Source organism: Trachypithecus francoisi, unplaced genomic scaffold, assembly GCF_009764315.1.
Source record: "Trachypithecus francoisi isolate TF-2019V2 unplaced genomic scaffold, Tfra_2.0 Lachesis_group1, whole genome shotgun sequence".
NCBI lineage: Eukaryota > Metazoa > Chordata > Mammalia > Primates > Cercopithecidae > Trachypithecus > Trachypithecus francoisi.
Genome location: NW_022681454.1, coordinates 77390465 through 77415515, shown reverse-complemented (window position 1 = coordinate 77415515; position 25051 = coordinate 77390465). Strand labels below are relative to the sequence as shown.

The window sequence follows — 25051 nt, the reverse complement described above, 5'->3', positions numbered from 1 at the left end:
GGTATATGTATACCATGGAATACTACTCAGCCATATAAAGGAATGAAATAATGTTATTCACAGCAACCTGGATGGAATTGGAGACCGTTATTCTAAGTGAAGTAACTAAGGAATGAGAAACCAAACATCGTATGTTCTCCTTCATAAGTGGGAGCTAAGCTATGATGATGCAAAGGCATAAAAATGAGACAATGGACTTCAGGGACTCAGGGAAATGGTGGGAGGGGAGTGAGGGATGAAAGACTACACATTGGGTACAGTATAGTGTATACTGCTCAGGTGATGGGTGCATCAAAATTTCAAACATCATCACCAAAGAACTTATTCATGTAACCAAACACCACCTGTTCCTCAAAAACCTACTGAAACAAAATAATAGTAATAATAATTTAAAAAGAAAACTCTGTTTTCTCATAGATAAAATGAGGACGATGATATCTACCTCTTAGCTTTGTTGGAAGATTAAATGGAACAATGTATACTTCAGAGGCCAACACACACAGCCTGTCATTGATTAGTGCTGGTAAATAGTATTTCTCCTCCTGTCCTAGAGGTCACTCAAGGACTTAGTGATGTGAGGCCATACATAACCGCCTAAGGCAAAAAGGCTTTGGAATGTGGGTCTAAAAGAAGACACGGAAGTTGGGGCCCAGCCCTTATTTGCATAGTGTTTTCTACTAGGTACTTATGCACCCGAAGAGCAGCGCTGAGAAGACTTTGGTTTAGCAAACTCCCAACAAGGCCAACTCTGTAATTCCAGAAGAGCAATTAACTACCTTAGCTATGAACTCTGTACGAACGTATCATTTGAGTACTTTGTGAATGTGCAAAGGGGATTCCTATTATCATTTGCTCACATGATGATCCTATTACTTATGTACAGGTAGGGGACTTCCAGATTTCTTAAGCAAATAAATAATTCTATGGTTGCAAAAAATGTGAAAATTTTAAAGACTAGTTTGGGAAATGATTAATGCAAGATTCCGAAACTGAAAATCAAAAGAAAAATTATTCTTTATCTCTGAAAACAAAATTAAGGATAAAATAGGTCTGGACTAATTTTAGACTTAGAAATGATAGTTGACTCCTTTAATTGTGGATATTTTAGAACCCAGGCTTCAGTTTCTCAACTAACTTGAAGTTTAATCTATAGATCTTATATGCAAGGAGGTTTTTTCTTCTAAGTAACTAATCTTCCTCTATACCATCAGGGCTATATCCATATAAACTGAGGCCTCCCTAGCCATGCTTCATCACTTAATCAGATGGCGAACTAGCTGAGCCTCACTAGTGCAACAATAGGTATTAAAAAGTCCTTTCTTATAGGAAATACACTTGGGGGACATTGGGGTTCTTAAAATGAGTCTTTCCAGAAACACTCCATTTTGCCACCGTTTCCTCTTTATCACCACTGACAATTCTATGAATTTCAGAAAATAAATTTATAGACTAGAATAATCTTTAGCTGTGAGGAAAAAATATTTTAATAGCTCTATTAAATATCTTGCTGAACACTTTTTGGATATATTTGTCACTTTTCAATAACCTCTTGTTTTGAGGTTAGTTTTCAAAGATCTGATATTGTATTCCTCCTAATTAACAAAGAAATCAAGGTCTCTAAAAATTTTCCTTATTTTCATTTTTGGTGAATTGTCTTTCATACTCCTTTTAAAGTTGAATCCTTTGAATTATTTAACTTAGGTAATGTTTCAATAGATTGTAGAATTATTTAGAACCTTAAGAAAGACATTTATTAGCATTTTAACATGACTCTTTTACTTTTCCCTTTGACTCTTATGGTTTGGGTCTGTGCCTCCACCAAATCTCATGTAAAGTTGTAATCCCCATGTGTTGAAAGTGGGGCCTGGTGGGAGGTGATTGGATCATGGGGGTGGTTTCTAATGATTTAGCACTCTCTCCCTAGTGCTGTATCATGATAGAGTTCTCAAGATACCTGATTGTTTAAAAGTGTGTAGCACCTCCCACTTGTTGCGCGCTCTCTCTCTCTCTCTCTTTCTCTCACCATGTAAGACGTGCCTTGCTTCCCCTTTGCCTTTCACCGTGATTGCAAGTTTTGTGAGGCCTCCCCAGCCACACAGAACTGTGAGTCAATTAAACCTCTCTTCTTTGTAAATTACCCTGTCTCAGATAGTTCTTTATAGCACTGTGAAAATGTACTAATACAACTGTCAAACAAATTGATATAAGAATATTCAAACCAATGGCATATAGTTTCTGAACACACTTATTTGATGGCACACATTTCATTTTGGAACAACAAAGTCACTAGGTCAGTTCCTGAACTTCTGATTTCAATGTTACTTAAGACAATACTGGAATACATACACATTAAGAACTTAAAGAGAACTCTTAAGAGAACTAAAAAGAACTCTTAAGAACTTAAAGAGAAAGTTGCAGTAGTTTCTCCAGAAATGCATCTGAGACTCACAACTAAAGACCATTTTCCCTCCATCTGTAAGGATATAGCACTACAAAATTGGCTATGCAAAGAATTCCTAAAAATTCATTGCAAGATTGTTTGATTTACTTATTTGTTCTTTAGTAAACATTTACAAATAAATTAATAAATGAACACAAGAATGCCCATTATATGTAAGACGCTACAGCCCACATATCTTGGATATGTGGTAAGAGAAAAAGCATGGTTTCTGCCCTCATAAAACTTGTAGTCTAGCAGGTAACAAAACATGATACAAAGAATCATGAAAATAATTATCTAATTACAATTTCAATAACAATATTGTTGATGAGTTGCTGAGTCATATGATTTTTTTTCTCCATATGAAGGTGAAAACATATAAGACATACCTTTTTTGTTTGTTTGTTTCTCTGTTGCCCACACTGGAGTGCAATGGTCCGATCTCAGCTCACTGCGACCTCCATCTCCCAAGTTCAAGTGATTCTCCTGCCTCAGCCTCCCAAGTAGCTGGGACTGCAGGCACATGCCACCACACCTGGCTAATTTTTTGTATTTTTAGTGGAGACGGGGTTTCACTGTGTTAGTCAGGATGGCCTCGATCTCCTGACCTCATGATCTGCCCACCTCAGCCTCCCAAAGTGCTGGGATTACAGGCATTAGCCACTGTGCCAGGCTGGAAATACTTTTTTAAGTGTAAACTCTGAAAAATAATTTCTCCTCAAAAACCTATCTCCCATGATGGGAGGCCATTTACTCATTCCCTAGGTGGAAGTAGAAAGCAGTTGTGTCATATTGACTTGACTTTCCATCTTTCACATTCAACTTTGTGCTACCGCTTACTGATTTTATTATCAGATGTATCTTATATTCATCCTCCTTTCTCCATTTCCATATCCAAACATAGTACTAGTTGATATGGTTTAGATTTGTGTTCTGACCCAAATCACATGTTGAACTGTAATCCCTAATGAAGGAGGAGGGACCTGGTGGGAAGTGATTGGATCATGGGGGCGGATTTCACTCTTGCTGTTCTCACGATAGTGCGTTCTCATGAGATCTGGTTGTTTAAAAGTGTATTGTACTTCCTCCTTCTCTCTCTTCCTCCTGCTCCAGTCATGTAAGACTGTGGATCCTTCCTCTTCGCTTTCTGCTATGATTGTAAGTTTCCTGAGGCCTCTCCAACCAAGCTTCCTGTACAGCCTGTGTAACTGTGAGTTGATTAAACCTCTTTTCTTCATAAATTACCCAGTCTCAGGTATTTCTTTATAGCAAGGTGAGAATGGACTAATACACTAGTCCTTTGATTATCTTGCTCAAATTGTTTTCATAGATTCCCAGAATCACAGACAAAATAGGAGGATATTAAAGGTTGGAAAAGATCCTAGAGAACATTCTTCAGATGAGGAAATCGAGGCTCAGAAAGGCAAATGTCTCACCCAGTACTTCACAATTCAGCCTAGCTACAGGCTTGTCATAGTTTTTCTTTAGAGCAGCCATGGTAGACACTGTTGGTTATCTGCTCATAGCCATTCCCATCCCTTTCTTCTTTGTTAGAAAATCTCACCTCCCATGATAGCAGTCAAAAAAGACAAATACCATTATGCATCACTTAATGATGGGTTTATCTTCTGAGAAATGTACCATTAGGCAATTTTATCACTGTGCCCACATGATAGAGAGTACTACACAAACCTAGATGACATAGTCTACTACGCACCTAGGTGGGCTATATGGTATAGCCTGTGGCCTATAGGCTGCTACAAACCTGTGCAGCATGTACTGTAGTGAATAGTGTGGGCAGTTGTAACACAGGCTTAGTATCTGTGTAGCTAAACATATCCAAACATAGAAAAGGTATTGAGTTGACATTGTGGGGTCTATGACATCACTGGATCATAGGAATTTTTCAGCTTCATTTGAGATGATGGGATCACCATCCTGTATGTAGTCTATTGTTGACTCAAATCTTGTTATGCAGCATAGGACTATACTAGCTTTCCTAGGGATGTCATGCGATCCATTTATGGCCACTGAGATGTAAAGGAAAGTGTGCGTGATGGTTTTTGAGAAAGATTTTGCTTCCTCATGAAAAGAAACAAAAAAGAGCCACCTCTCCTACTTTCTGTCTTTGGATCTGAACCACACAGCCTCAGGACAAAAAAGCCAACATCTGAGGAAGGTAGATCGGAAGAATGGGAAGCATTTAGGATCCTTATCTATGAGCTCTGAGCTAACTCTTGGGACTACCTACCTGCAAACCTTCTATTACATGAGATTATTTATATCTTTATGTCATATATTCTGTTACTTGCAGCTGAGTGCACCCTGGATATACTACTGCTTTATTTCTTTGTTTTCTATCTACTGCATTGAGCTCCATAGAGCAAGGAATTGGCCTATCTTTTCATTGCCGTATCACCAGTTCTTAGAACAGAGCCTGGTACATAGTCGATTCTTAATAAATTTCTGTTGAATGAATAAATGAATGAAAGAATGAATGTCAATAACCTTAATTGGCCCTCTACTTTTATAGAATAAAGTCCAAAGGCTTAGCTGGTATTTAAGGCCCTTCATGATCTGGCCCCAATCTCTCTTTGCAGGCTAATCTTTTACCTTCACATACCGTACAACTCAGGAAAGCTGGGCTATTTCCTGTCCTCCCAAATATCCTGTCTTAGTCCTTCTGTGCCGCTTTCACAAAATACCACAGACTGGGTCATTTATAAGAAACAGAAATGTATTTCTTACAGTTCTCCAGGCTGGCAAGTTCAAGATCAATGCACTGGCAAGTTCAGCTGTTCCGTGAGGGCTGCCTCCTCCAGATGGGAAAAATGTTGTGTCTTCACGTAGCAGAAGGCAGAAGTGCAAGCCAGCCAAAGCTGCGTGAAGCCTCTTTTATAAGGGCCTTAGTCCCATTCAGGATGGAGTAGCCCTCATGGTCTGCTCACTTTTTTTAAGGGCCCCACCTCTCAATACTGTCACATTGACAACACCTGAGTTTTAGAGGGGACCCATTCAAGCCATAGCACAGCCATCACGCTTTTTTGATGCAGGACTTTGACTCTCTGAACTGACACATGCTCCTCCTCCTCCACCTCTCCACTTTTCTCTCATTCTTCAAGCTCCAGATCTTCTCCCATAGCCCTTTCTCCAATACCTGTCAGGTATAAGTGTCTTTTCTATTCTGTGTTTCCTTCTTCTTTGTGCCTTTATCACTCCTACACATTTATGATAACTGTTTGGTGTACTCATTTCTATTAGATTAGAAGTTCCTTGAGGCTAAGAAATTCACCCTTCTAAGAAAAATACAATGTTTTACCCTAGTAGGTGGCTAACACATTTTTGTGAGTGGAGGCATAAATAGTATTAAAGTGAACCCATGAAAAATTTCCGTTTTAAAAATAATTTAGACCCAGGAATTGGTGCAGACTGTCTTGGAAGCAAAGATCAGGAGGGGAAGGAAGGGAGGGAAAGAGACTTGTTGGAAGTGTTAGGAGCAAGCACAAATGTCTTTTCTCTTGCCGATGATAGCAAAGTTCTTAATGGAAGATGATCCCAATCAATAGAGCCAGACAGTTGATTTATATAATGGCATCAAGCTGAAATCGTGGTCTTTGCATAGTGTTGTGAAAGGGAAAAAGGCTACCAAGACTGGAATAGCCAGGGGACTCCACAAGTAGATCTGTGAGTATCAGTCGGTGGTCATAAATATGTTTCCCCACCAGCAAGCCACGGAAGAGTTCAGAGAGCAGCCTGCTGGAGGCTGGTCGCGGAAGACTGACGGTGGGGCTAGTGAGGCTGCTGTATTTTGGCTGCCGCCGCCGCTGCTGCCACTGGGCAGATACCGCAGTGAGGGGTCTGACCGCGCTGAGTGCTCTCGGGAATCTGGGCTCTGGCTAGAAATGAGAAGTTAAGAGAGGGAGGGCTGGGAGGTGGGCAGGACTCACCAAGGAGCTGCAAACCCAAACGAGAAATCTAGGGAGCAAAAGGAGAGGAAAGAGTGAGCTTGAGCCAGGACACCAGGCCAAGTGGAACTGGAGGAAATGTCATCATTGGTAAAGGAGGACTTGGAGAAGAAACTGTTTAAGCCACTCTCGCAGAATCTGTACGAGTTTATTGAAATAGAGTTCTCCGTCCAGGACAGGTATTACCTCTGTGTGTCAGGTAATCTGTTCCTTCTGTTATCATTTCAAAAAGCAAGTCACCCAAAGATGCTTGGATGATAGAGGGAATTTTTTTTTTATATTAATTTTCCTATACAGCACGTGCACCTTTTTCTAATGAGAACTTAACTGTGCCAGGTATAAGAATTTGGGTTCTACAGAATTTTTTTAAAGTGTTAAAAATGAAAGAACAAAACATTGTATTAGAACATTTTGGTTAATTGTTGAGAAATGAAACTGATATGTACTTCTCCTAATTTGATTATTTTTTCTCCAATCGTTTGTTTAATTCATTTGCATGGCATGGAATTTTATCGTGTAAGAACTCATTTTTAAAAATGCAACAGAGAGCTGTCCGTATACTTTTAAATACATTGGAGAATAGAGTTATACAGCACCATTTGCAACCAGTCTGGACAACCGGCATTATCCCTTTTCATCTTAGGAAAAAAACAAAGCCTTAGATTTTCTTCTGAGGGCTTTAGACTTCCTGGTGGTTTATTTGAAGAGAGAAATTATATTTTAAAACTTCTTTATCTTATAGGAAGTGTGCTCACAAAAACAATACCTTAATGGTGAAACTAGTTTATGAAAATGGGACTTTAAGGATTAGAGCATGTTCTCCAAACTATTTAACTAAAATAAAGATTTTACCCTCATGTTTCTAAAATTCATGAAAATTGTCCAAAGCTAGGAAAAGGATTTTGCACTTAATTATGATTTGCCTAAACTGTGATTTCTGTGCTGAATTTAGACAGGAATGCTCAGGCCACTATTGAACAGAATATACAGCACTCCCTTTTCTTGGTCCATGCCTTTTAATACTTTTCAGGGGCTTAGGAGAAAAGAGCTTAGAAACTTTGTGTTCATTGTGGACTTGCCTGTCTAAGGCACACACCCATTTTCAGAAAACAACTTCTTATAATTCCCTTTCTGATAATTGACTTAGAAGGCCTTTACAAAGTTGTCAGGAGGGAGTGCTGTAAGGGAGATAGAATGTCTTTAAAGAAAGTGCTAAGAATTTTTTAAAATTCTGTCATTTCTAATAAATATAGTAATATTTACCCAATAATAACATTAGAAATATTTATCTGACACTTTAGCATATTTTGCTATATAACTACAAAATATAGAGGGTATTCTGGTGACATAAAAAAATTAATTGACCCAGGAAAAAGAAATTAAATATTTTAAAAAGTCAATTTAAAACAATTTAAGAAACTATACTGTATCCTAGCCATCACATCACTGTATCTTGAAATATTTTTGCTGAATATATTAGAGAAGATGCTTATTCCAACATTAAAATGTAATAATTTTATACTTGTTGTAATTTCCACTTTATAAAGTTGATTTCTCACTGGTAACATTAGTATACACATATTTTTAAAGAAAAACATGAAAAATTAAATAATCACAATAATTTATATATCTAACTTACCAAATACATCTTAGTTTTTCCCTCCAAATTATGTAATTAACTAGACTTGTTCTATCTAACATGAAAAAAAAGTCTCCTAGATTTAAATGTTTGGAAATAATTCAATAATTCTGTCATGTAAGAAGAAAGGAAAAAACAAGATCTTCTCAGAGATGAAGAAAAGAAGACCATATTGTGCTATTCTAGATACAAGTTTACTTTATAAGCCTTATGAGTTCACTAACTTCACGACTCTCTTCTACATCATATCCATCAATTTGAGAGCACTTTCTCTAAATGTAACACCTTTTTATGGCAATTAAAAATACATTTTGCTGGAACAGTAATTTAAAATAAGTCAGCGTGTTGCTTGAATAGTCTTGGCTTTGACCATGCTTGACTCAGACAATTTCCACTGGTAATGAATCAAACAGATCACATCACAATTGTTGAGACACGAAACTCCATACTTTGAACGATGCCACCTTCATGGAGTAGAGTCATATTATGATTTCATCTTCATTCCTTACAATCTAGTACTTCTAAATTTGTGAGACTCATGAGTCCAGTGTAGTCAAATTCCATCATGTATTTTTTCAATTAATGAAAATATGTTTAAATATGGTTAAGCTTTCTATTTATCTGACCAGAGTCTCTTTTGCAGGGGTCTCACAGTCAAAGGATTGTGACTTACCGTTAAATCTTGATGTTTACCTGGTTGATGTTAAAATTAGATGTCAAAAACTCAAATTTCCCTTTCTGGTTTGCTAGGATGTACATGGGGGATTTCCTGGGACCTCAGCCCACTCCCACCTTAGGGTTTGCATGGTCATTTCTCCCTGGGACTAGCTTCCCCTACCTAGAACATTATCACTGGAAGTTAAAAGCAGCATCTTCTTATAAAGGAGGAAGGAGCTCTGTTATGTGCTGGCACTAGAAAGGGATAAGCCACATGTGCAATGAAGAGAGTGCACGTGAATTAAAGAAACGCTGAAGGACTTGACACAGCATATTAAAGCATTAGCCAAAACTGGATGGAAAGTAACAGCGCATAGTGGAACAGACCTTCACACACTTGGAATCAGGCAAACTTGGTGTGAAACCTGGTGCTGCTTTGCCACCCACCAGCTGTGAAATTTAGGGCAAGATAATTAGGCTCTCTGGCCTCAGTAGTGACATCTCTGAAATGGAAATAAAAACACTTACATCTGCCCACAGTGCTCCCCTGTTAAATTCTTACTAGGATAAAGCCAAATGTGATACATTATATTCTAAATAAATAAAATTAAATTAAGGTTATAATTTTCAGATATACAGAAAAAATAATTTGCCATTAAAAATATGCTGAAATATATGTTTATATATGTATGTACTATAAATACATATTTGTAGTAAAAACAAAATAGTAAACATGTGTGTATATTTAATATAAAATGAAAAATTAATATATTTTATATTATATTAATTTAAAATTGTATGTATATTCAGATGTTGATTATTTTTCAGTATTCTCATACCTCTAGAAAAATATCTTCCATTTATAGATATTAATCTGAAAATAAATGGCATTTGCCAGAATTATAAAAATAATATGCACAAATTCTCTATACATATTGTTTTTTAAGCCATACCAGAACTTCTCTGTGAACCAAAAAATTTAATAATTTTGTCAAATCATTTACAATAAGAATGTTAACAATAAGATTGTTAAATAAGAACAAGTTAATGAGAAAAGGAGGTTGCTAAAAACAATTTTAAAGACTTCATCTGGTACCACTCCTGCTATATTTGTGAATTCCCAACATCTTAACAACAGAGCACAATCTAAAGAATTTCTTTCTTTAAGTTGTCGTTTCAGGAGGTAATAGTATTGTCTGGAAGAGGTTAGTTTAATTTTTCAGCTGTGAATTGAGAACAAATTATCCTGATACCTAGTGTTTTGAAAATTAAACATGGACTAAGGCTTTAAAAAGTTTTCGTATAATTAACGATGTTATTAGCAGTAGTAGAATAACAATTATGCAGGCCAAAATATATCCAAACAGCTCTACATATGTTCTGATTATAGAGCCAAACATAGTTTATATGTATCTTCTTTTTTATTTTTCAAGTTGCAGGTTTACTCAAGGCTGTTTTTTTGTTTTGTTTTGTTTTTTGAGACAGAGTCTTGCTCTGTCGCCCAGGCTGGAGTGCAGTGGCGCGATCTCGGCTCACTGCAGTCTCCACCTCCTGGGTTCAAGCGATTTTCCTGTCAAGGTTGTTTTGCTACATAATAATTTAATATCTTCCCTTTCATGACCTATAATACTTCCTTTAACAAATATGGATAGATTTGGTTCTGTGACAAGACAGAAATCTTGTGCTCAAAAAGAGACCACACTGGAAGAAACTCTAATTTGACAGTGTTTATTATCCTCTATGTTAAAAAATTATGAAAAGAAGAAATGTAGGATTGATTTCCAAGAGATATATTTTATTAAAAAATAAAATACATATGTCATAAAATTCACAAAACTTACTAATTGTTACTCATTGTAACAATTAGTTACAATCAGAATTGTCAAATGGGGAACAGGCCTTGAATATTAAAGTAGGTTTTATACTTTAAAATTCTTGCTCTTTGTCTTTTAAAGGTATTAAAAAAAAAACTTTGTTATTCTTGTTCAAGACTCTTTCTATATATATTTTGTTCAGATCTCTCTCTCTTTCTCTCTCTCTCACACACACACATACACACACACACAAACACAAAATGCATTTGTGGAATATCACTAAATGTCTCTATGGAGGAATTTATTTTAATTTAATTTAATTTATTTTGTTTTTTTGAGACAGGGTCTCACTTTGACACCCAGGCTGGAGTGCAGTGACCTTATCTTGGCTCACTGCAGCCTCGACCTCCAGGGCTTAGGTGATTCCCCCACTTCAGCCTGCTGAGTGGCTGGGACTATAGTCATGTGCTACTATGCCTGGCTAATTTATTAGTCTTTTTTGTAGAGACAGGGTCTCACTATATTGCCCAGGCTGGTCTCGAACTCCTGGCCTCAAGCCATCCTGCTTCAGCCTCCCAAAGTGCTGGGATTACAAGCATGAGCCACTGCACCCAGCCCTGGGGAGGAATTTAAATAAAATATTCTGACTCTCCAAATCAGGGTAATTGTAGGTGAAGGTTACAGTATGGAAATGATTAAGCTCCCATTTGGGTCCTTTTGTTACCTTGCATTTATTGTGAGTTAGTGTTTGGTTCTAAAAGGGCCAGTGGCTTGGATTTTAGAGTGGGGATATTATCATTATCTCTAAAATGAACAACCCACATCACCATCATCAGTTAGTAACTTATGAGACAGATTCTCCCAGTGGCTAATCTATTACCTTGGAGATCTAAATATGGAAAGATCTAAATGTGACTAATCTATTACCTTGGAGATCTAAACTCCAAGCCATTTGCCTCATTTGTAGAGTGAATAGGAACTTGATTTCAGAGCTTTGAAGGGGAGAAATATTTAAAATGTTTCATTATTAGCATGGCATTATTGATGATGCAATAAAAGGGATAGCCTATCATGTAAGGCATGCCTGCTGAGTGCCAGGCACACGTCCATTTAGTACCATTTATATTAATCCTCACAACCACCTTATGTGATAGACAAAATTCCTGTTTTACAGATGAGGAAACCATAGGTCACAAGAAGTTAAACACGTAGTCCGAGGCCCACAGGTCATAAATCTAAATCTAAAACCCAAGTTTTTTTCCACTTTACCACATTGCTTCTAACCAGTAAGAGGAGATGCTTTTCTTAACACATTTGCCAGGCACTATGGTAAGTCCTTCACATATTTTATCCTATTTGCCACATCTATGCATGATAAAATTGAAGTACACAGTAGCTAAATAACTTGCCCAAGATAATCAGCTGATAAGTGACTAATGGAGGCTTTAAATGCAGGTCCACTTGTGCCAAATTACTATGCAATATTACTTTTAGTAGGGGCACTGAGTAATGCTAGGTGGGAGCTCATAAAGCCAAACCTTGCATATGCCTCATTGGATGTCCCTTTTATCTTGGTGCTTCTATTCCCACAAAATCACTTTCCTTCTCTTTCATTCTATCTCCCATTCTGTAAAAACATCAGCAATTCATGTCCTTACTTGCTTATAGCCCATCTTTTTCGTTTTAAAGACACTCAGTGTAGCACAAAATTTGATTTTAAAAAATATTTCTAAAGAAAAATGTTACATGAAAACTACTCTTTTGGCCAGGCATGGTGGCTCACACTTCTAATCCCAGCACTTTGGGAGGCCAAGGTGGGCATCTGGATCACCTGAGGTCAGGAGTTTGAGGCCAGCCTGGCCAACATGGTGAAACTCTGTCTCTACTAAAAATACACAAATTAGCTGGGTGTGGTGGTGGGTGCCTGTAATCCCAGCTACTCAGAAGGCTGAGGCAAGAGAATCGCTTGAACCCAGGAGGTGGAGGTTGCCATGAGTCGAGATCGTGCTGTTTCACTCCAGCCTGGGCAACAAGTGTGAAACTCCATCTCAAAAAACAAAAAGGAAAGAAAGAAAGAAAATTACTCTTTTGATGAAAGCAATGATAGCCTTCTCAGTGACCCCAGACAGCACCATATATAACATTTCACTATTGCTGCTTTTCTGCAATATCTCATAGTAATTTCTCTCCATCATTTAACTTAAATGATGAAAACAATTGTATAACAATACGACATAAAAGAAGAGTTATTTCTTTAAAGCATTCTGTGCAACTTACTTGTGAGCTACTGTTTTCTTCTATTCTGCCAAATTATATTGGATCAATCGGGCAATGTTCCTTCCATTTAGCCTCATGAATAATAGTGACTATTTTATCATGGTAACAGAGGCATTTATTAATGACAAAGTTTATTTTAAAATTTAAAGTGAAAATAAAGTGATTGGCATGAAGTTAAAATTATAATTCTGAAAATGCTGATTAAAATTAAAACTAGAGCAGATTAACTCTGAAGTTCCCTTACTCTGTAGATATTATTCACTAAATCATAATTCAATAACAGAAACTCTGATGTAACTGAAAACAATTCTCTAACATTTTGATTATATAAACACATTTCTGTTTTAAGACAATGTGATAGGTTTCCACTTTGCCACTGCATTAATGTGGATACGGCCATTTAATTTTAGCTGGCAGCAAAGCTCAAGTGTGGAAATTAGGGATTGGGTTGACTCCAGGCTGAGTAGACTTCTTTGGCTTGTGGCTAAAGACAATTCTTGGAGCCTCCTTAGCTACAAAGGAAGCTGTTTTGTCAAAAGGTTAACTTTTAAAGAATGATTTTTTGTTTTCTTAGTTTGGTGTTAATGGGACATTGACCATTAATATAAGAAAATGTGATGACTCATAGGACTCACCTTCTTCACGTCTCCTCTCCATTCCCCACCTCCAACCTATCCTTTATGGAAGATCCCAAAAGAAATTTCTGAAACTTAAAAGCTCAGTCTGTCCATTCACTTTAAATCCTTCAGTGACAACTTCTCTCTCTTACACAGATAAATGCATGGCTTTCAGAATAACCTTTGATCTTCTCAGCCTGGTATTCTAGACCCCTCAGGGACTAGTCTTGCCCAACTTGTTCCCTGCCACCTCTCCACCCTCAAACCTCAGGCCAGCAGTACCAGATGCTTTTAATGACTTAAAAGTGTCAAGTATTTCATGCCTTTGTGTGAATGCTTTTCTAGAACTACCTTTACCGCATCTTCATTCTGCTAACTTCTACTGCCCTTTACAACTCAGGTTACCTCTCTCAGGAAGCTCTCCCAGACCCCCACTTGGATGAAGACATCCTTCCTCCATGTTCCTTAATGACTTTGTCTATTTCTTCTTTGCAGAACTGTGAGCATGGGGTTTCTTTCTGAAGACCCCACTCCCTACAATCTCAGCGACAGCAGGAATGATGCCTTATGAGAATTAATGTTTTCAATTCCTAACACAGTGCTTGGTATAAAAAGGGCACTCTAATATTTATCAATTTAATGAGATGAATGAGTGGCCTACAGATGACCATAACATACTTATCATAACACGTAGACGAGGCAGTGGAATTTGCTCAGTGAAAATACATTTTCCATACCTCCCCAACCCCATTCTCTCCCACCCCCTAAACAGCATGTGAAACAGCTAGCTGGAGCAAGAACATAGTCCTTTGGTTATGGGGTACAGCTTCTTTTTGGGCATACAACTGCCTTCTGGTGGAGGAGAATGTCTCCAAGATCTTGTCCTTAGTAAGCTGACAGATTCAAGTGTGCCTCCACTTCACCACCTCTGCCTAATAGCTTTACTTTTAATCCTTTCGTCTTCCCAAGGCTAGCATCTACACCAGTGGAGATGGAACATTTTTAGTGCTAGAGAAGGATAGATGGACAGAAGCCCACCAACTTTGGCACACTGTCAGGGGGATCACAGACTCTAAACTAGCTCATTGACCCCAAGCTAAGATATTCTGCTTGAGGTCCTCTCCCGAAGGTGTGCCTTAGTCACTTCCTCTGCCTCCAAAATGTACAATCCCTCCTTTTCCAAACTCCTAGAATATGTGATCTCCATCATAGCCTTTAGTCTTCATTCCTATTATCTTTGTAAATCCTACCTAACCTTGAGGCTGGCACACAATGTGCACTCAAATAGTGCTGGTGCATGAAGGAGTCCTCTGCAAGTTGTCTTCTGCCCTCAGCATTCTAGAGAAACTGCCCTCATGGAGGAAATTCATGATCTTCTTCCAAGTCAGATTCAGTGCTAGGGCTGAACTCTGCCTTACCTAGTAAAGGGACTTCATGGGATAGTCTCCAAACCTTTAAACTTCACTATTCTCTTGATTCCCATAGCATTACACAGCTGGGCCTGTCTCTCAGACGTCTTTCTGGCATCTATTCTTCTTCTCACTTTCTCTCACCTCTTTCCTCTGCTCTTTTCTCTACAAATTTGGTTTGGGGGCCAGGCATGGTGACTCTCACCTATAATCCCAACACTTTGAGAGGCTGAGGCAGGAGCATAGCTTGAGGCCAGGAGTTTGAGACCACTATCACTGTCACTATACAGTGAGACCCATCTCTACAAAAAAAGATAAAAAATTAGTCAGGCATAGTGGCGCATTCCTGTAGTCCCAGCTACTCAGGAGGCTGAGGTGGAAGTATGCTTGAGCCCAGGAGGTTGAGGCTGCAGTGAGCCATTATCATGCCACTATACTCCAGCTTGGGTAACAGAGTGAGACCCTCTCTCAAAATGAAAAACAAACAAACAAACAACAACAACAACAACAACAAAAAAAAAACTGCCCTTGGAAACCTTTCCACACACAAAAATCCCAAGTCTGTATCTCCATTCCTAAACTACAAAACTTCCATCTCATTCTCTTTTGAGATAATTTGTGGCTACTTCATCTGTGTGTCAAAAACAAAAATCATTTTTCCACCGAACCAACTCACCCTCTCTACTTTCCTATTTGGGTTTGTGTCCAGTGTTTGGTTTTCATCCAGTGTTTTTCCATCCAGTGTTATTTAAAATCTTACTTGGATTTTCCACTTCTATATCCACGACCCACATCCCATGCCCAGGTTACTACAACAGCCTCTTAAACAAAACAAAACATTTTTAACAGTTACTGTAAGCCAGTCACTATCTTAAGTTCTTTATATATTTTGTCTACTTTAATCTTTATACCCTATGAATTTATATCATTCTGATGTCTGTTTTACAATGTAAGAAAACTGAGGTTTAAACTCTTTAGAGATTAAATCATTTATTCAGACCATGCTATTCAGAGGTGGTGTCATGATTTAACTCCAGAATGTCTAGTGCCAGGACTCACTAAGCTGCACTGCATTTTCCAGGGTCCTCCAGTTCCTCTTTCATTTCTTCTCCCAGGTATCCTGTGCATCACTGCTGCCAGAAAAAATTCTTCTTTAATAGGGCACCATTTTATTAGCCTTTTGCTACAGAAGGAGGGAGACTTAACAAACAGGTATTGCTACATGAGCTTTCACTGACCACCCAACACAGTGCCTTCTTCTGAGACTTGTCAGACTGCTCCCACTCCTTCTCCTGAGGACTGAGCTCCATCATCAACTCTCAACTCCAACTGGCTGCCTTGATTTCAGTGTCACTGGCACCTTCAGGCAATGGATGCTCCCTTTGCCAGAGCCCTTACTATAATAGGTCAGCCTCATATCACTCCATCCAGAAAAGAGAATTCAGACACAGGTCCAAAGTGCTTTCTGTTGCATTTCAAATCCAGAGTCTTTCAAAACATTTTCACAACCTTCTGTACCTAGTGAATCCTATTGCCCACAAATCTTAACATCAACCAACCCATGCAGTCCACTTTCTTTAATTCTACCTGGTGACGTTAACTTCTGTTGCTGATGCATTTCCACATGCTGTCCTTCACCTAGAAATGTCTGCAGTATGACCCTTGTCTTTTCAAAATTTAAGCCTCATCTCAAATTCTATTTCATTTGTAATTCCTGCCTTAACTACTCCAATCCTTTCCCTTCTCGGAACTCATTGAACATTTGGTCTGCTCCACATTACTTATCTTTCACTAATTATACTGTGGTGTATTGTTTCATGTCTACAGAGCTAGGAGAGCATGTCAAAGTGATGCTTTCCAGAACCAAGAGAGAGTCTTCGCCACCCCCCGAGAAAAAATTCCAGAGTCACTCTTAGAAGACAGAACCAGCTTGCAACTCTCTAAGTGACATTACTCATCTTGAAGGGAAATCCTAGGCATTCAACCCCCACCTGCCACCTCTTTATAATATGCTATTGTATGTGACATGTGTGTTAGCCTTGTCTCCCCAATGAAACCATAAATTTTTAGAAGGCAGGGACCATGTCTTTTACTTGCATCCCCTGTGGTATCTATTACAGTTCTATCATGTGAGTAGCAAATATTCAGTAAATACTCCTTTATTATAATAACTCATTGATAATTTTCAACTTAATAGCTCTATGCTCAAATATTGATTCTTCTGATGTGTATATATAAGACCAAATGATTTTAAAACCAAAAAAAGCATTTCCCTCATTTTGTTCCCACAAGATAAGCAAAAATATTCCCATATATTTCAAAGTATAGTACTAAAACCTTTTGTGCAAGTGGCACATTTTGAATACTAGAATTTGAGAGACACACTTGAGAGGATTACAATCTCAAGCAATACCAAGCAGGTTAACAATAGCTGTGATGCAAGCATTTCTACACTGTAAGTCTCAGAGCGAATTTAAAGGCAAGTGTCCACAGTTACTGCAGTATTTGCTTGGTCACTCACTCTTCAACACTGTGTTGCTGTAAAGCAGTGCTGTTTACTTCCATGACCTCACTTTCTTATATTGTCATAAATTAAAATTCCAACCTGTTCTGATAAACACTTGGCACTGACTGTATGCTAAGGCTAAGCCTCTTATTTCCTGCCCCAAAGTGAACACTATTCTCTACCACAATGCTCAGAGCTCAAAGCACACAGCTCAATGTTCTATTTAACAGACATTACTGTGGCAGTATGTAACCACAACTGTAGCAAAAATAAAGTTAATACGTTGAGCAAATTTGGGTGCATACTGTGAGGATTCAGATACATCAGGGCTCACAATTGAGGTGCAGTTATAATACGGGTTCAAGGTCATTTTATTAAAAGAGGATACATAAATACCAAAAAGTATAACTTGAATAATTTATTAGCTTCTAAGAATTTATGTAAACTAAGTATTTTTCTGTCCTACAGTGACCAAAAAGGAAGAAGTAAAAATAATCATGGTGAAACACTACAGAATAGGTTTAGATGAAAAATATGAAGTAACAAAAAAGTGGTCTTTGAACGATCTGCAGATGATTGATGGAAAAGAAGCAGATACTGTAAGTGTTATATTTTATAAGGAGATGTGGAATCAATATGCTGGAGATCTTTATGTTCAATATCCTGCTTCATATATTCGTGGCATGTACTAAGTGTTAAGATGACATTATATTGTTCGTAAGTGGAATGGTTTAATCTACTGGGATGATGTACCGGTTTTTTGGTTCTGTTTTTATGAGTTTCAAGTGGAATTTTGTCTATTAAATTTAAAAGCACCTTTCCCAAGGGCCTCTTAACAGGTTAAACACAATCTACCAGTCAATCCTGAAAATTTAAATGCCATTTTTCCAGATATATGATGCTTCTACCATCACTTTCTCCCCACCACAATTTCCTCTATAAATTTAGGGGATTTCTTCCCTCATCCTCACATTTTACCATCAGCAAGCCCACTTCATCCTCTAGAAGGATGGAAATCCTGTAATCTTAGAGTTGAAAGGCGAGAAAGAGTAGATACTCCAATCACTCCACTTGAGCCCTGGCAAGTGATTTTCACAGTCTGTTCTTGAACTCTGCTGTTGATGGGAAACCCTTCCCCCTTAAACTTTCTACATCCACAATGCTTACATACTGACTCCTGAGGCTTCAAATGTCCAATTACCTTTAACTGCTACCCAGATTTCCCGTTGAGTAAAGTCCTATTGACTCTCCGCCCTCATACACTCATTATGGCATGGGTGGAAATGTATTATAACCGTAATCCTACAAACTGCAATTGTTGGGTTACTCTGTATTCCCTCTAGATGGAAAGCTCCTTAAAAATTAGGACCATGGTTTTCACCCTTTATCATAGCCTGATAGATGATAGGCACTCACTAAGTCTTTGTGGTATTATTGTTGAATGAATTAGAACTTTAAGCTCATTTATTTTTAATCTTAATAAATGCCATATTCTTCATTTGGCCTATTATTCCAAACTTTAAAATATTCTAATATCATTATTTTTTAGTATCACTATAGTATGATTCAGATTTAATGAACACAACATTTAGGACTTCATCCAAGTCAGTAATAAAATTGATGAGGCAGGCAGGGCCAAGTATGTACCTCTAAATCATTGATGGTTACCATTACTGCTGCTAGTAGTACTGTTACTTGCTACCACCAATATTCAGTAAACTTTTATGAGGTGCCAGGAACCAAGCTAAGCTCCTTTCATGTATATTTTTACATAATCATCATAAAACCTCATGAATTAGATTACATTATTCCATTTTACAGATGAAGAAAATGAGACTTAAAGAGATTGACTTGCCCAAGGTGACATAGCTATTAAGTGGTAGAGCTAGACGTTACCCAGAAATCTATTAATTTTCCTTCTTTGGATTGGTTGTTGAAAGTCTCTACAAATTTATATATTCATTTATTCCTTCATTAATTTATTGAGAATTTATTGTATACCAGGCACTGCTAGGCTCTGAGGATACAGTAGAGAATTAGCCAAAAGCACTTATTTCTGCCCTAATTATTCATCTAACCTGAATATCTAAAATTTGTCGTTTACTAAAATCAACATATACTATCTGCTGTTACCTTGACTTACCACCTTACAAACCTTTTTTAAAAAATTGGTGTGTTTGACATGACTTCTTGGCAAAAGAATGCTGGATTTCATTGCTGTGCTTCCTAAATATTCATGTAACACTTTTCTGACAATATGTTCTACCTAAATGTTTGATGCTTAGGAAATGGTTAAATATATCATTACATATTTATATGATAGAATATTATACAACCGTTATAAAATAGGCTTCCAAAAGAATATCTCAGAACACAATTGTTCAGTCACTTAACAAGTTTTCTAAAAATCAGCTAAATATAAAACTTTTCTAAAATATTATGTCAATTTTGCATATTTAGTTTGTCATGTTATTGAAATATGAATCTTAATATTTTTACAAAAAATACATGTCAGTATATGTATATGTGTATATACGTATATGTAAAACAAACCAATACTTTAATAAGTTATCTCGGTGATAAGATTACAAATTTTTTAACTATGATTTTATTTTTTATATTTTTCTGTACTTGTCAAATTTCTATAATACTGCATTTAATTTGATCAGAAGTGCATGTCAAGTTCACTAAGCTGTAGTTTCAGGAACTATCCCCACAAATTAACTATCCCCACCAATCTTTGGCCCATTTTCCTTGTCTCTTTTCTCCAGCTCTCAAATATTACCGATGTTATCATTGGTTTTTACAAGTTTGTTCAATGCCCAGGATTCTATTCACCAGGACTGTCAATTTAGACTCATTTCAAACCAACTAACTGTGGTCTATTTTTTCCTCACTTTTCATTGCCTTTAATTCCATCCCAACATTGTTGATTCTTCCCTTTCCAATTTGAAGATTATTATCTTTCATAGTAAACAAGATACAAAAGATAAGCTGAGTATTTCTGGTTTTCTCATCACTTTAGGACTTAAAATATTAAATTGCCAGAAGAAAAACCATAATATCCAAAGAATAGTTCTTTGCAAGATTTATTTTCTATGGATGAAGTAAAAATATTCTGACTGTTTTAGGAATTTCTATTTCTCTTTTTTGGAATCAAATCCTTGGGGGTCAGCATTTATTACATTTTTTACATTTACGTGATTGCATTTAATTTATAAGAAATGTAATAATTTATATTATTACATTTACATATAAATAGCAATGATACAGTTTTATAGAGAGCAATTTTGAGCCAAAAAGTTGTCAACTTTAAAATGCAATGAAATTGAAATTGAAGTCAATTTATAAAGCAGAAATCAAAATGACTGGGGATTTGGAGACTGACTGGTGCAGCAAGAGACAGGATGATGTAGCAAAAACTGAGCTTGTGCTGATTGAGAGCTTGGGTTTTGTCCTGGCTCTGCCAATAACTAAATGTGTGACCTGGACTTCATATCTCTGGAAACCACTGTGTAATCTCAGGTAAAAACAGGAGATCAATAAATGATTCCTGAGATCCCTTTTAGTTCTAGCATTATATCAAAAGAGAGAGAGACAGAGACAGGCAGATTTGTATCCTATGTGCATGCATACTCAGGCTCCAATTATTAGGCTAAAGGAAAATATTACTCTTCTGCAAGTATCTCAAAGGCATGAGGGATATTATCTATCTGATGAGGAGCAAATGTTTGCAAGAGAAAACTCCCTAAGGAGCTTGACTGGTATCTGGTGATGCAATGGATATGATTTCCCTTTATGGAGATCCTTGGCAGAATTGTCTTTCAAGCTGTAGTTATGAGCGCCAGAAAAAAAAAATTTTTTGAATGTGACTATAAAAGTGCTGCACTTAAAATCACACCACCTTTATACGTTGTTTTTTAAGCATGATTATGGTTTTTTAATTTTTATTTTATTTATTTCTTTTTATTTCAATAGGTTTTTGAGAAGCAGGTGGTATCTGGTTACATGAATAAGTTCTTTAGTGGTGATTTCTGAGATTTTGATGCACCCATCACCCAAGCAGTGTAACTATACCCAGTGTGTAGTCTTTTATCCCTCACCGCTCCTCCCACCCTTTCCCTGAGTCCCTAAAGTCCATTGTGTCATTCTTACGCTTTTGCATACTCATAACTTAGCTCCCACTTATGAGTGAGAATATACTTTGTTTGGTTTTCCACTCCTGAGTTACTTCTCTTAGAATAATGGTCTCCAATTCCATCCAGGTTGCTGTAAATTACATTATTTCTTTCCTTTTATGGCTGAGTAGTATTCCATGGTATGTCTATATATATATATATATAATATTAATTATATATATATATAATTATTCCTTTATCCACTGGTTGATTGATGGGCATTTGGGCTGGTTCCATATTTTTGCAATTGCAAATTGTGCTGCTATAAACATGCGTGTGCAAGTATCTTTTTCATATAATGACTTCTTTCCATCTGGGTAGAAACGCAGGAGTGGGACTGCTAGATCAAATGGTAGTTCTACTTTTAGTTCTTTAAGGAATCGCCCCCTTCTTTTCCATAGTGGTTGTACTAGTTTACATTCCCACCAGCAGTGTAAAAGTGTTCCCTTTTCACCACATCCATGCCAACATCTATTATTTTTTGATTTTTTGATTACGGTCATTCTAGCAGGAGTAAGGTGGTATCACATTGTGGTTTTTATTTGCATTCCTCTGATCATTAGTGATATTGAACATTTTTTCATGTTTCTTGGCCATTTGTACATCTTCTTTTGAGAATTGCCTATTCATATCCTTTGCCCACTTTTTGATGGAATTGTTTGTTTTCTTCTTGATGATTTGTTTGAGTTCGTTGTAGATTCTGGAAATTAGTCCTTCGTGGGATGTATACATTGCAAAGATTTTCTCCCACTCTGTGGGTTGTCTGTTTGCTCTGCAGATTATTTCTTTTGCTATGCAGAAGTAAAAGCATGATCATGTTTTGTTTTTAACTTTTTTAAATGGTAATATCACAATCTTTAGGAACTGTCATTTATTAAGCTCCACACTCGTTTATATGATCATTCTCATGTAAATTTCACAGCAGCACTATGTAAAATAAGGAGAAAAATGAGAGTCAGATCAAATAAGCATTTTGCCCATGGAACAGTCAAAATGGTTCTCTAACTTTAAAATTCATGCTCTATTTACTGCCTCCTGCAAGAATTTTCCTATTTAAAAAACAAATTGCAAATATGTAAGTTGCTTGTATATGATGTTACATACTACGTGCCGGTGAATTATTAATACTCTGGTTTGGTTTAGTCCTTCTCTGCCTAATTGTTATTTGGGGCAATGTTTGCCTCCACTTCTCCTTTCTTAGGACTACTTCAGGTCAGTTCAACACATACTTGTTGAGAAATTAGTAGTCATCATGCATAAGTACTGAGAACATGATGATAAATAATGCAAAATCTCTGTCTTAAAGGAGAGTTAGGAATTGGGCAGATAATGAATGTGAAAGCATTTTGTAAACTTTATAAATGCAAGGCATCGTTGTTACTGATATTAACAGTAGTAGTTATTATTTTAACATGTAGGACCTAGATCAGGTTTGGTTTCCACTTTTTCTTGAAATATTTCTGCTACAGGTATAGCAAGAGCCCAGAGGTAGTCTTTAGTAAATTTGTCAGTTTCAGTCGAATGATTCAATGGTCCTTGCTATTACCTTCAAAAGTAATTCCTTGCTGTAAAACTTCAAAGACAGCAAATTGGTGATCTATAGCATGCCAATAGCTAGCTATCGTGTATTTCTTCCTTTTACCTTTGATATAGCACAAGGAACCAACCTCGTACTAAAAAGAGAGAGAAACCTTTTCTATTTTCCAGAAGTCTGTGAGTTTATTCTGTGCTTTATTTATTCCCTACTCATCCTCTCCAATTCATTACATTGAGAAGACTTAATAACCACACAGTCTGAGGCATATTTTATTTGTATACTTGAAAAAACATAGATGCTTCAAAAATAACCTTTCTTATTGTTGATTTTTAGAAGCAATTACTTTGAAGTAAGTAGCTTTGGAAAGCCCATTTGTAGATTTTAGAAATATGTTTGATACTGATACTTTACAATCAATAAACATATCCAAGAGAATGTGAGAGAATCCAGGAAACCTAGCTACTTTCTTGGCTACAAACTAAATCATATCTCTCATTCTCTTCCAGGACAATCCATTTTTTGATCTGCACTTCAAGAAAGTGTACAGTTTGGAGGCATATAGCTGTGCTTCTAAATATGCCTTTGCTCGAACGGTAAATAAGCTGAATCATGCATATCTTAAGAAGGACTTACAGATTGTGAACTTTGATTCTACATACATTAACGATGATTCCATTTGGTCTTCCAATAATAAGGATTGTTTGGTCCTTATGAGAATATGCTTTTATGCTTTCAATCTTGTGTGCTTGTCCCTATGTCCCTTGCCACTCTGAAGCTGTGTACCACATTCCTTCATCAGTGACCTATGAAAATGGTTTCCCAAGTAAATACTGACTGTCATAATTTTGTTTTTTCCTTCATTGGTGATTATTATAATTTAAATAAAAATAAAGTAATGCTTGTGAATTGCAGTGAAATGTATTTTAATGTAATCATTCAACATTCAAGACTTCTTGCCAATGTGATCCTTGATAACTTTGGAAGGAACTATGCGGTTTTGACTAAATTAGTATTCTCCTAAAGAGTGTGAAGAAAAACCCTAAAAGGCCTAAGTATGTGGAAAAAGACCTTGTGTTCATGGATAAGAAGACTTAATATCATCAAGAGGTCAATACTACTAAAAGTGATCTGCAGATTCAATGCAATTCCTATCAAATTTCCAATAGCCTTTGTTGCAGACATGGAAAAGTTGATCCTCCAAATTCATATGGAATTTCATGGGGTCCCAAATAGATAAAGAAAAAGTACAAGAAAAAGAAGTACAAAGTTGGAGAACTCACACTTCTTGATTTCAAAACTTATTAAAGCTATAGTAATCAAAACAGTGTGGTACCTATATAAGGACAAACCTATAAACCAATGAAATAGAATTGAGAGTTCAGAAATAAACTCATACATTTATAGTCAACTGATTTTTGACAAGGGTTCCCAGTCCATTCAAAAGAGAAAGAATAATCTTTTCAACAAATTGTCCTGGGATGACTATATATCTACATATAAAAGAATTAAGCTGGACCCCTACCTCACACCATATACAAAAATTAACTAAAAACATAAAACAAGAACAAAACATAGAGGTAAATCTATAGGACCTTGCATTTGGCAATGGGTTTTTGTGACATCAAAAGCATGAGCCAAAAAAAAAAAAAGATAAATTGGACTTTATTAAAATGAAAATATTTTTTCATCAAAGGACATTATCAAAAAAGTGAAAACCCTACAAAATGGGAGAAAATGTTTACAAATCATGTATTTTATAAAGTTTTAATATCCAAACTATATAAATACATTCTACAACTCAATAACAAAAAGACAAGCAATGCAATTTAAAAATAGGCAAGAGCTTGAATAGACATTTCTACAAAGAAGATAGACAAATGGCCAATAAGCACAGGAAAAGATGTTTCATATCATTAGTCAAGAGAAAAATGCAAATCAGAACTGCAAAGAGATACCATAGCACTGACGATACCACTTAGATACCACTAAGGATGACTATTGTTTTAAAAATG

General features: G+C 36.6%; 1 protein-coding gene across 2 annotated transcripts; it reads left to right on the top strand.

Annotated features, from left to right (window-relative positions):
- The first annotated feature begins 6246 nt into the window (after positions 1-6246).
- Positions 6247-23950, top strand: EXOC1L (exocyst complex component 1 like). Of its 2 annotated transcripts, none has more exons than XM_033215998.1 (3): positions 6247-6584; positions 17793-17923; positions 23546-23950. In XM_033215998.1, exons 2-3 carry the CDS (start codon positions 17822-17824, stop codon positions 23810-23812), a joined length of 369 nt encoding a protein of 122 aa, XP_033071889.1. In that variant the 5' UTR covers positions 6247-6584; positions 17793-17821; the 3' UTR covers positions 23813-23950. The 2 variants fall into 2 exon arrangements, with proteins under 2 accessions (XP_033071889.1, XP_033071888.1); XM_033215997.1 differs by having other exon boundaries at positions 6247-6604.
- Positions 23951-25051: the final 1101 nt, after the last annotated feature.

Coding starts and splice junctions, on each gene's coding strand:
- EXOC1L (XM_033215997.1), top strand. CDS start 6,484: ATGTCATCATTGGTAAAGGAGGACTTGGAGAAGAAACTGTTTAAGCCA. Junction 6,605..17,792: donor GTATTACCTCTGTGTGTCAG/GTAATCTGTTCC, acceptor TCTGTCCTACAG/TGACCAAAAAGGAAGAAGTA. Junction 17,924..23,545: donor ATGGAAAAGAAGCAGATACT/GTAAGTGTTATA, acceptor ATTCTCTTCCAG/GACAATCCATTTTTTGATCT.